This window comes from Lontra canadensis, unplaced genomic scaffold (genome assembly GCF_010015895.1).
Source record: "Lontra canadensis isolate GAN:19392208 unplaced genomic scaffold, GSC_riverotter_1.0 scaffold26, whole genome shotgun sequence".
Lineage (NCBI taxonomy): Eukaryota > Metazoa > Chordata > Mammalia > Carnivora > Mustelidae > Lontra > Lontra canadensis.
The window spans coordinates 19,162,244-19,174,611 of NW_022631020.1; the positions used below are offsets into that span (position 1 = coordinate 19,162,244).

Here is a 12,368-nt window from a genome sequence, read left to right on the forward strand (position 1 = left end):
ATACTCATCTCTTCAAGGGTACTTTGAAGATTCACAAGATACAAGCAGATGATAACCATAGATAAACTTCTACTGTGAACTGTACCAAACTCATTCCTTACCTAGATGCCTTTAACTAGCTTTGCCCTCTGCCTTGAATGCTCTGCCTCCAGAACTTCCCATGGTTCTCTCTCTCTTGTTATTCAGCTCAAATGTCACTTTCATGGAGAGGCCCTCGCCGCCAGTCTATACAAAGTAGAGGGGCTGACAGTGAAGATACTATCTCTTTTCACAATTGAATTCATGACATTTATCTCTACCTAAAGTGAACTTACCTATCTACATACTTATTATCTCTCATCCTCACCATAGTGTATGCTCCGAGAATTTTAACAAGCTACCTAGAACATAGTCGAGGGCCCTTAATGTATATTGGTCAAATGAGTCAGTGAGCAGCAGATACTCTTTGAATGACTATTATATACCACTCCTGTTCTAGGCACTGGGGATGTGGTTATGAATCAAGCAAACTCCCTGAACTCTCTGTTTGCATTCTAATTCAGGGAAACAAAACAGAGAAGGGGAAGCTGCTTGGGTGGGGCTGTGCTGTATTAAATAAAGTGATCAAGGGAAAGTCTGGCTGTAGAGTTTTGAAGAAGGTGAGGAGGTAGGCCCCTGAATAAGGTGAGGAAGATAAGGTGGGGGAGGGTATGTCTTTTAGCAAAAGGGATAGGAAGTGCAAAGGTCCTGAGCAAATGGGGTGGGGCTAAGGTAGCTAAAGCCGGCAAGCTCCTGGTCAAGTGGCAGCAGATGGGTGGAGAGGTGCTAGGGGGCAGCTCCGATCCTGTAGTTTTTTTTTTTTTTTTTTTTTTTAAGATTTTATTTATTTATTTGACAGACAGAGATCACAAGTAGGCAGAAAGGCAGGCAGAGAGAGAGGAAGGGAAGCAGGCTCCCTGCCGAGCAGAGAGCCTGATGTGGGGCTCGACCCCAGGACCCTGAGATCATGACCTGAGCCGAAGGCAGAGGCTTTAACCCACTGAGCAACCCAGGTGCCATGAATCCTGTAGAGTCTTGTAGGCCAATGAAAGGAATTTGGTTTTTATTCTTTAGTCAAGTGGGAAGCCACTGGGAGGCTTTGGGCACAGAGACATGATCTGATTTAGGTTATAATAGGATCCCTCCTTTTGTTCTGGTGATAAAATATTAAATAAAAATATAAATATTTTAGGGGGCAAAGGGGAGTGCAGTTAGCAGACCAATGCAATAATCCAGGTAAGAGATGGTGGGTGGCTTGGTCCAGGGTGGTGATTGTGGGCAGGGAAGGACTTGTTGGTAGTCTGGACGTATTTTAAGGGGGAACTGAAAGGATCTGCTGGTACAATGAACAAAGTAATGATACAAAAGTATATACAGAAAGAAGGCCTTTCTGGGGTTTATAGAAAAGAGACTGGTTTTGTCAGTCTTGTGACACTGATATACCAAATAGTAGCACAACCATCTAGAAATTCAGCTTCAGAACTTGGAACTTTTTGTGTCATCTATTATTTATTCAAAAGAACCAACAAAAAAGAACAGTCAAATATATTCAGTATCAAAATCTGTACTTGCAATTAAGTGAGCTAGTTTGGGGCTGGATCGTATTTCAGCACTCTGACACGAATGAGATAATTGTTCAACAGACATAAACATTTCAAAGTAAAAAATGACACTTATCCGTGAGAAGACTGTAAAGTTCATTGGGTAGTTACAACAAGGGGAAACATTATTATGGAGAACAAAAATCTGCCCTGATTTATCCTGACTGACGGTATGTACTTCAAACTGATCTGACAACCGCTCAGACTTCTGACCCTTTGCCTGCTGGGCTGCGCGGAAAGCACTTTGGATCTTATTTCAACCTTGCATTCTTCACTATAGGGCCTTGGCAAAGAGCGGTGCAGAACTATTCATTGACATGGGGATTTCTTAACATCCTCCCTCCGCCTTCTCTTCTGTCCTCGTTCTTTAGCGCCCAGTAGCGCTCTTATTTTCCGAAGTCAGGATCAGATCATCACCAATATGAAATTTCTGAATGTGTTGGGCTTGGCTGGGCTGGCACGTGGAAGGAGCAATCCAGCGGGCTCCTCGGCCTGCGAAACCAGGGAAGGGTTGGCGAGGTGCGGGAGAAGGAGTCCTCTGGGCTGCAGCGCGCCAGGTGAATGCGAGGAGGGAGGATTCAGGGCACCAGGTGGGATCCAGAGGGGCCTCCCCATGTACAGAGGCCCTGAGACTAGAGGCAACCTTCAGAGGACCGCCTGGAATGACCGCGGTGCACCTGGACCTTTGAGAGGAGAAACACGCAGGGGCGGAAAGGTGGTTTTTACAAATTACGTTAGATCTGCAAAACCTGCTTATTTTACCGCGAGATTCAGCGAAGGCTGAATGGGACCGGGAGGCTCAGCGGTTTCTTTGGCCTCACCACACGCCGGCTGCCTGGCCTCGAAGGCGCCACGGGAGGAGGCCGCGTCCTCCACCCTCGGCAACGCGCCACGAAGTCACTCCTCGAGCGCACCCGACTTCTCCGGGAGCCACAGCAGCTCATTTCCTCCCACCCTGAGGTCTCTCAACCAGAGTTTGCCTCCTCAGCCATGAAAGAAACTGTCGGAGAGAGTTCCGCGGCTGGAGAGCGAGGTTAGTTTTCTGTTTCTCGGCTTTTCCGAGACTATTCGTTAACGTCGGTAGTATCTGGCTGCCTCGGGCCTGGGGCGGCCCTTTCGTCCCTCCAGCTTTCCGGCCTCTCTTGAGAACTTTCGGGAACACAACATCCGACTAGGGCAGCGCCACAGCTCCGAGGTTTAAAGTGGCCAGTTCCGGAGGCTGCCGGGCCGAGGCGGCCACGCACTTGGACTGCCCCGGCGGGGGGAGCCGGAAAGTTCACGTCCTCCTCCCAGGCGGGGTTAGGAGGGGAGAGGGCGCCGTCACTGCCCCTCCGAAGGAAGCTGGTCCTCCGCAGCGGCCGGTCCCAAGCTCCATCCGTTTTGCAAGGGAACAAAGTTGGGCGGGAGCGTGCAGGGCTGGAGCGCGGGCCCGGCGAGGTGGAGGTGGAGCGGCGGGGGAGTCGGGTCGTCCCCGACGCGCGCGAGCCGGGGTGGAGCCAGCAGCCGGGCGCGGCGTCAGCGTTTAGGATGCAAATCATTCCTGGCTCCGCCGGCGCCCCCTCCCGCCCGGGGGAGCAAAGCTCCGCCGCCGCCCACGCCTCCTGCGCGGCGCGGCGCCCGAGCTGGCGGCTCTACTTAAGCCGCGCGCCGGCCGAGACCCGGCACTCGCCTGGAGCGCGCGGGTGAGGCGGACCGAGCGCTCCGCGGTCCTCGGGGGCGCACAGCAGCGCGCTCGCTCCGCTGGGCTCTGCGCGGCTCCCGGCGGCTGCGGCGGCCAGAGCGCAGGGCTGAGCCAGAGTCCGGCAAAGGCGGCGGCGGCTTCGGTGCGCAGCCCCGTTCCCTGCCACCACCCCAGAGCGGCCCCCTCTTTGCCATGGCTCTAGCGGACAGCACACGTGGATTACCCAACGGGGGAGGTGGCGGGGGTGGCAGCGGCTCCTCGTCCTCCTCGGCGGAGCCGCCGCTCTTCCCCGATATCGTGGAGCTGAACGTGGGGGGCCAGGTGTATGTGACCCGGCGCTGCACCGTGGTGTCGGTGCCCGACTCGCTGCTCTGGCGCATGTTCACGCAGCAGCAGCCGCAGGAGCTGGCCCGGGACAGCAAAGGCCGCTTCTTTCTGGACCGAGACGGCTTCCTCTTCCGCTACATCCTGGATTACCTGCGGGACTTGCAGCTCGTGCTGCCCGACTATTTCCCCGAGCGCAGCCGGCTGCAGCGCGAGGCCGAGTACTTCGAGCTGCCCGAGCTCGTACGCCGCCTCGGGGCGCCCCAGCAGCCCGGCCCCGGGCCGCCGCCTCCGCACTCGCGGCGCGGGGTGCAGAAGGAGGGCTCGCTGGGCGACGAGCTGCTGCCGCTCGGCTACGCGGAGCCCGAGCAGCAAGAGGGCTCGTCTGCCGGGGCGCCGTCGCCCACGCTGGAGCTGGCTAGCCGCAGCCCGTCCGGGGGTGCGGCGGGCCCGCTGCTCACGCCGTCCCAGTCGCTGGACGGCAGCCGGCGCTCGGGCTACATCACCATCGGCTACCGCGGCTCCTACACTATCGGGCGGGACGCGCAGGCAGACGCCAAGTTCCGGCGAGTGGCACGCATCACGGTGTGCGGCAAGACGTCGCTGGCCAAGGAGGTGTTCGGCGACACCCTGAATGAGAGCCGGGACCCGGACCGGCCTCCCGAGCGCTACACTTCGCGCTATTACCTCAAGTTCAACTTCCTGGAGCAGGCCTTCGACAAGCTGTCGGAGTCGGGCTTCCACATGGTGGCGTGCAGTTCCACGGGCACCTGCGCCTTCGCCAGCAGCACCGACCAGAGCGAGGACAAGATCTGGACCAGCTACACGGAGTACGTCTTCTGCCGGGAGTGAGCTCCCCAGACCCCCTCGCGACTCCAGCGCTCCCATCCCCCACCTTCCTGCTCCTACCCCACTCCTTTCCGTTCCCCTGTCTCCCACCTTTAGTAGCTGGGCCAGGCCCACTCACGCCCCACTTGAGAACCTGCAGCCGCAAATCCTCTCGGCTTCTTCGTCTTCTTTGGACCCCGCTAACCGAGAGAGCCCAGATGCACCCCTTCCAGTGCTTCCTCTGCCCCCCTGACTCAAACCACCCCTCCCCTGGATTGTCCTTCAGTCTGGATCTAATGAGGCAGTGTGGCCACAAAGTCACCAAGTACCTGGGAATGGCAGAATTGTTCAGAACCTGATGGGACTCTGTCCACTGTGTAGAAGATTCCCTGAAATCCCAAGCCCTTTTGATTCTTTCGCGGCTCGAGAGATCAGAATTGATAACACTGGGGACTAGTTAGTGTTTTCAAAGGTCATTACGTAGCCTTTGTGACCGTCTTTAAAGGTAGAGTTTTAGAGAGCTGGATGGAAGACTCTGGACCTGGAATTAGGATCCTGTGGAGACAGAGACTACAAAATGAATAAAGTTTTGACAAGCTAATAGGTAGAAGTAGGAAAAGAATCTAGTGCTGGCACAATGAAGGATCATATCTTTTCCGTGCACAATGAAAAGTCTTCGCCTGTGGCTTAAACTTGTAGAAAGTTACCCTCCTGCGTAGGGAGGCATCCTTTCTCCTTGGCTCCAGCGCCCGCTTCCCTTAGTTGGACAGGTCGACATGGCTGCCTTTAACGGCGAGAGGGAGCAAGAGTGCTGACGCCGGCAAGGGCGAGACAGCCCAGGTCACCCAGCACTGCGGGAAGCCACCTGGCTGTGACCGTAAACGGAGCTGGGTAGCCATAATGCACGTCGTGGGTATTAGGAAAGCCCGTATTCTTGCAGTGAATGGCAGTAGGACCTTAGCTTGTAAGACTTGGGGGGTGGGATGGGGAGGGAGGAAGGAGGGGTGAAGGGGTGGGAAGGGAGGAGCAGACACATTCATTTATTATTTGAAAGTTGGAAGTTTGTGCCATCCGTTTGAGTACACGCACATTTAAAAAAATAGTACACACAAACATGCAAAGCATTTTGTAAAGATTAGTAACGGATCTACTCTTATCTGGCGGTTTATTGAACTAACTGTTTTGAGTCCTAAACTTAGAAGTTGCTGATACTTACATAACCTAACCAAAGAGTTACCCAGTAGTTTTTGAACTTTAGTTTTTTCTGAACTTTATTTTCTTGTTGATTATAAATCCTGATTTTAAGATCTATTAACGAGCAAAATCTGTTTGGTCTTGGTTACTTAAACTTAAGATCTCTTCTTAAAAATCCTTATTTTCTTCAAGCCCAGCCAATGTTGACTTCTGGGCAAACCCCGAAAACCTGAAAATGCCACTTCTTCCTGCAGATGGTTTGAAATTAAGGTGGAATCTCTTTGGGTGACAGAGCTGCAGAGGGACAGAAGCACCCAGGGCCGCCCATCTGTACATAGCTATACGATGAAACGTTTGTAAACAAAGGCAAGGAAGTGCTTACAAGTGGGCTCAGCAATAAAATCGTGTTTTTAGGTAAATGCAAGAGAAACAGAAGGAGACCTGATTGCCTTATACCTTTACTCTAACATGGAATAAATCCCCACTGCATATTCTATCTACACCTTAGGTGAAGGGAAGTGAATCCTTGTCTTTTCATGCTGTGAGGCTCCTTTGGATATTCTGTGATGACAGAGAAGCTTTTCCTTTTTCATGAGTTACAGCAGTTTCTCTGAAGTATGTTTTTAAAGATTTTGTAAGAGTCGTTTTCAGTGTTCAAATTAGTGCTATTTTTTCTTCTTTTTAAAAATGAATCTTGTACTGTATCTTACTATGTCCATAACAGATACTAAGAATTGGAACAGTTTTATTCTTACAACTCATGTGATCCAACCTGTATATACCATATATAAACATTTTACACGAATCATTTAGTTTTTTAATTAATTTACTAATGCTAAATAATTTCCTATATTTACCCCCAGTAATGTGCATCAGATGGTGTATATACTAAAGCAACATGTTTTCATGAGTTTCTTAGATCCTTGTCTCTGGGGACACTGGGTTAGGAAAAAATACTTGATTATAAAACTGAGTTTGCTCCATACCTTTTTCCTTGGCTATTAATTATGTACTAATAATATGTCAGTTAACTGTCCACTTAAAAAGAGGGTACCTGTATTTTTAACCCACTAATTCTTTTTTTTTTTTTTTTTAAGTTGGTAAACAGATTTGAGGTCTTTTCATTGGACTTACATTTTTAGAAAGGTAAAGTTAGGTTGGTATATAAAGACTGTAATTGTAAGGGAAATGGAAGTAGAAATCCAGGAAGTTGTGTTTGTGTGTATGTTGGGTGTGTTCTCAGAGTAGGTAGTGCAATAGAGCTTATCTCTGTTTCAAGCCTGAAATGATTTAGCAAAGTCGCTTTCTGGACAAAAGAGCATCACAGATTTCTCCAACCTATGTGGTGTTCTGTTAGATTGTTTGACAAACAACACATATGTGAGAACATCTTAGGACAGTTCAAAGCCACTGAGAGGTGGCAAGACTCCGGGATTCTGATTTTCTCTGTTAACTCTGCACAATTCCAGGAGTCATGGGACAGTGCTAAAGTTTTGTTTGTGCCACTCAAGTCTTAATGAATTTTATGTCATAAATCTTTGAGTTGAACTATTCTGCTTCTTTGGGCACATGGATTTTACTTTCCCACACATTCTGGCTGCCCAGCAATGCTCCCCTCCCTTTGTATTATGTCAAAGACTGGGAATTTAAATGATCAGAGATCGTAAACTGACTTCTTTTCCTAGGAATGACTGTTCCCTCTAAGGTTGGCAGTCGAAAAATGCAAATATTCTACTTTTAGCCCAAAGTGAAGGCTGGGTAGGAAACTCATTCTCTGCTGGGTGGCTTAGATTACTGTGGTTAGGTGACTTAGCATGGGTGCTTTTGGGTCCCTTCTCTTCCCTGTACTGTGGGCCACAGAAGGACCCTTTGTGATCTACAAAGTGGGCTGGAGTGTTACTTGTCACCTCTGATCTTGGATGGGATATTGAGGGTCCGTACCAGTAAGCCCTCCAAAGATACCATTCAGATAATCCGGGAGAATGTCATAAATTCTTCACATAATTACGACTGCATGAAACTGACCCAGTATAGTGTGCATTTACCTATGTAATGGCTTTAATGACCGTCTGGTTCATAAGTACAAGTGAGTGACATGGGATTTAACAAATTTTATTAAAAAAAAAAAAAGATCATTGGCAGTGGTGGTTAGAGACACAGGTACCTCGCCCAGTGCTTTTGCACCAGGAATTGGATAAGTTGCCTATTTTTTAAGTACATGTAGACCATGAACCATATTCATTCTAATTTTTCAGATTGTATGTTGTGGAAAATATTCCTTAGAGGTGTGAGACTTGGAAATCTTTGGAAAATTTTTTTCCCCTTTCCGTACTGTTTTTATTCTTGTGCTGCTGCTGCTGCTTTTTTTTTTCTTTTCTTTCTTTCCTTTTTTTTTTTTTTTTTTTGTGGTGGTAGTGGTGTTTTTTTTTTGTTTGTCTGTTTTTTTTTTTTTGCCTTTTTTTTTTTTTTTTTTTGGCATTGATAGCAAAGTGAAAATTTGTGAAACTAGCCAAAATTGTCTTCTCTTTCAAACCAGATCCATATATGGGGCCTGTTGCTTCTCTGAGGAAATGCACAATCTGAATTCTCAGACAAAAATGGGCAACTGGCAATTCTCTAACATATCCCAATTTTTATTGGAATTTTCCATGGAATGTCATTACATTGAAGCCATGTAAGGTGAAGCTTTGGTAATTTTTTACTTTTTAAATTATGGTAAATTCTAATATTCCAAACATTTTGTACTCCACATGAAAAATGCTAAATTTTAGTGCACGTATTTAGAAAAGTATTGACTGGAGGGGTTGAATTCTGTAAGAATTTCTTTTATAGTCTCAATCATAAGTACCTTATTCAATTGACTTAAATTTATAAAATAGTAGACTGAATATTTTTTATTGTAAACTTAGCAGAGTAAATCCGGAATTTCTTTTGTTTTTTCCTTATGATAACTCATTTAAAAAACTGAATTAGTTTTCTTAGATTACCTAAGTCTGTCTCTTGAGAATAAATAAAATACTCTTGGGTTTTCGGTGGCTATAGTACCTGGTACAGGGTTTCCTAGAGCCAGAAACAAGTTATGTTGAAGTTAATTTTTCTTTGTCAAAATTGTGGACAATAAAATCTTAAAGATCTTTGAATTTGAAGATTTAGATTCTCTACTGGGGCCTTTGAAACTTAGATGGAAGAAATCCAAGCAGACTAATTTACATTAGAGTTTAATCTTGTGTGGTAGGAAGATGAATATTTGACCTAGAATTCTTGTCACCTTATACATTTTGTGGGTTCCCCCCCTGCCAAGTTTTTTTGTATTTTAAATGTATTTTGAGGTATGTGAACATTAATTGTAATGTAAAGTATTTTACAGCTGTATTTGTGACTTTATAGGCAGGTGAATTTTGCCATTACTATTGAACACAAATGATGATAATTTGTTTGTGACCACTTACACATCATTAGTGACATTTAATGACAAAAGTTTAAAACGTCCATTGTGGATGTTAATTTTGAAGACCTAAATTATATGTTGTTTAAATTTTTCCCTACATCTGAAAAACTCTTAACTGCCAAACAATGTAAGATTCCCACAGAGCTCTCTGGGATTATGCAATTGTTGAAAACATTACATGCTAAGTGATACGTATCACTGAGCCATTTTCTCAAAATAGAAGGGGAAAAGAAAAAAAAATAACGATTATCAGACTTTCCTCATGAAACAGAAAGCCAAGAAAAAAAAAATCCCTCTGTATTTTAAAAAAGACAATTGAGACGTGCCCAAACTTTAAGTGAGAATTTCTCAACCGTCTAAATGCTCTAGAGATTTTTGTTTTCCCTGTTCACAACCAGTTGTATAAGAGACCTACTCGATACTGTTTCCCTCCCTGTGTGTGAAGTAATGAATCATTGATTATGTGACTTGTTATGTATTCTATTAAACACTAAAGAATAAAACATTCACTCCTTTAATTATTCCTTTTGGCTCCTGGGTATGGATTGGCTTGAACAGTGGTCTGATTTCATTTAAGGGGTTAAGTACTGGGAATGAATGCTTCCCAGGTTATTGTGGGGCTGTTGATGAACATTGGGCCCTCAGAACTCCTCACTGTGTAACTGGCCAGCTTGGCCAGGAGTGAACAGGCTTCTGCCCCAGTTTATTGTCTGTTGAATGCCTGTTAAGGTGGGTTGTTACTCTAGGTGGAGAAAGAGTCCTTCCCATTTTCTTTGACCTCAGTCTTAGCAGTACATGCCAATTATTTCGAACGTGGGGAATGAAGGGAAGATGCCTTTTAAAGTTTGTAGAGGTGGTTCAGTTAAGTGTCTCACTCCTGATTTCAGCTCAGGTCATGATCTCTGGGTCTTGATATCAAGCCCTGTGTTGGGATCCATGCTGGGCATGGAGCCTGCTTAAGATTCTCTCTCTTTCTCTCTGTCTGTCCCTCCCTGGCTCATAATTGCACTCTCTCTCTCTCTCAACAAAAAAAAAAAAAAAAAAAAAAAAAGTTTGTAGGGAAAAAGAAATAGAAACTTTGAGACATGCCTTAATTAAAAGTACAATTTGTGAAGATAAATTTCCACAGAATGTTGGGAGAGGATCTGCATTTTTATGATAGGGTCTCTCCCTTGCTTCGCCTCTATCAGTGGTGACCCTCCTCTTGAAAGAGAGCACAGAGCCTTCCAGACCGAGAAATCAGCCAAGCTGAAGGAGGGGGCAGCAGCCTGGTCTGCTGGGCTGTGGCACCGGAAGCCAGGAGTGGCGCGTGGAGAGGGAGCCAGGCTTCGCCCTTCCTCTTTGCTTTTGCCTGTACTTCCTCTAGATAGCTTTTGTTCTGAAAGTGTTTGTGTTTATGTACAAATACACACATAAACAATTTTGTTTTTGGAAAGTTTATGTGGAAACTTTGAGCAATGTAATTTTTGTATATAACAAGGGAGTCTCCCTCCTCCAGTAACCCCTGGAGGGGTTTTTCTCCCCAGGGGGAACCATTGGTGTGTTGTTACAGAGACATTCTATATCTAATCAATATATATATATTCCTCCTTTTTTTCTGTTCAGCAGGAATTATACCTGCCCCATGCCCCACGTTCTTCTTTGAACCACACGTTCTGGAGCTCTTGCCATGTGTGCCTGAATGTGTACCAATGATGCACCTCCTTTGACTTGATAGCTATGTGGTATTTTGTGTGGTGGGTCATTGTCTGGATATGCTACCATTTATTTCACCAGTCCTTGATGGGCGTTTAAGTTTTCAGGTGTTTTGTTTCTACTCCAAAGAGTGCTGTATTGAGTATCTTTTCACGTAGATGCAAATATATGAGTCTTTTTTGTATGAAGTATGCCAAGACAGAAATCACCTGTAGGTACTATTTTCTGTAGTGGCTATGGAAATGGTAAGATTCACTGGGAATTCTCAAGGGAATGGGGATATGGTGGATGGAGTAACTCTAGAATCATTAGATATACAACTATGAAGTTTTTTTTTTTTTTTTTTTTAAAGATTCTATTTATTTGGGGCACCTGGGTGGCTCAGTGGGTTAAAGCCTCTGCCTTCAGCTCGGGTCATGGTCACAAGGTCCTGGGATCGAGTCCCGTGATGGGCTCTCTGCTCAGCAGGGAGCCTGCTTTCTCCTCTCTGTCTGCCTCTCTGTCTACTTGTGATCTTTCTCTGTGTGTCAAATAAATAAATAGAATCTTTAAAAAAAAGATTCTATTTATTTATTTTACAGAGAGAATTCGCAAGTAAGCAGAGTAGCAGGTAGAGAGGGAAGCAGGCTCCCCGCAGAGCAGAGAGCCCTATGCGGGGCTTGATCCCAGGACCCTGAGATCATGACCTGAGCAGAAGGCAGAGGTTTAACCCACTGAGCCACCCAAGCGCCCCACAAGTATGAAGTTTTATGTGGCCTTCATACTGAGGACAAGTATGTCCTCCCTTCCATGTCCTCCATTTTTTTCTCCTCCCTCCCATGTCCTCCATTTTTTGTATTTCTGAAGGTCACCCTTATCCATTTTTATTCTAGGGCTTTTTGCCCCCCATGAATTAAAGATGACACTTCGTTTTTAGGAATATAGGGTAGAAAGAGGAGCCATAATGTCAATGTATTCTCTAGGGGAAAGTTGAAAAAGGATAGAAAGCTATAGAATAAATATGGGGCCCTTTCTTGGAATATCAGTTCAACTAACTGAGATGCGTATATTTGAGTTGGGAAATTAAGTCATTTAACTGTCAGGTAATTTACAAAAAAATTGGTTTCGTTTTATGGAAAAAATGATAAATTTACAAGAACTTCCAAGAGAGAACCCTAAACATTAAAGATATTCTGACCTTGTACAATCTTCAGGACAGTTCACCTTCCTCTGTCATTAACAACTTGGTGGTAGGGTTGAGAACTTCTGCTGGTATGTGCTGGGCTTGTTTCTTGATGAATAGGGAAAATGTTAACCTCTTTTTTTTTTTTTTTTTTTTTTTTTTTTTAAGATTTTATTTATTCAGGGTGCCTGAGTGGCTCAGGTCGTGATCAGGTCATGATCCCAGGGGTCTGGGATCGAACCCCATATCGGGCTCTCTGCTCAGCAGGGAGCCTGCTTCCCCCTCTTTCTCTCTGCCTGTTTGTGATCTCTGTCAAATAAATAAAATATTTTTTAAAAAAGATTTATTCATTTGAGATAGAGACAGAGGGGAGAGAGAGCGAGAGAGAGTGTGAGAGAGTACAAGCAGGGGAGGGGC

The 12,368-nt window shown here is 45.8% G+C and overlaps 1 protein-coding gene across 1 annotated transcript; it reads left to right on the forward strand.

The window, feature by feature from the left end:
- Positions 1-3,362: 3,362 nt before the first annotated feature.
- Positions 3,363-6,016, forward strand: KCTD12 (potassium channel tetramerization domain containing 12). The gene has a single exon (XM_032864220.1). The coding sequence runs from the start codon at positions 3,493-3,495 to the stop codon at positions 4,474-4,476; it is 984 nt and encodes a 327-aa protein (XP_032720111.1). The 5' UTR covers positions 3,363-3,492; the 3' UTR covers positions 4,477-6,016.
- Positions 6,017-12,368: the final 6,352 nt, after the last annotated feature.

Excerpts from the sequence above, each read along its gene's own strand:
- KCTD12 (XM_032864220.1), top strand. The coding sequence starts at position 3,493 with ATGGCTCTAGCGGACAGCACACGTGGATTACCCAACGGGGGAGGTGGC.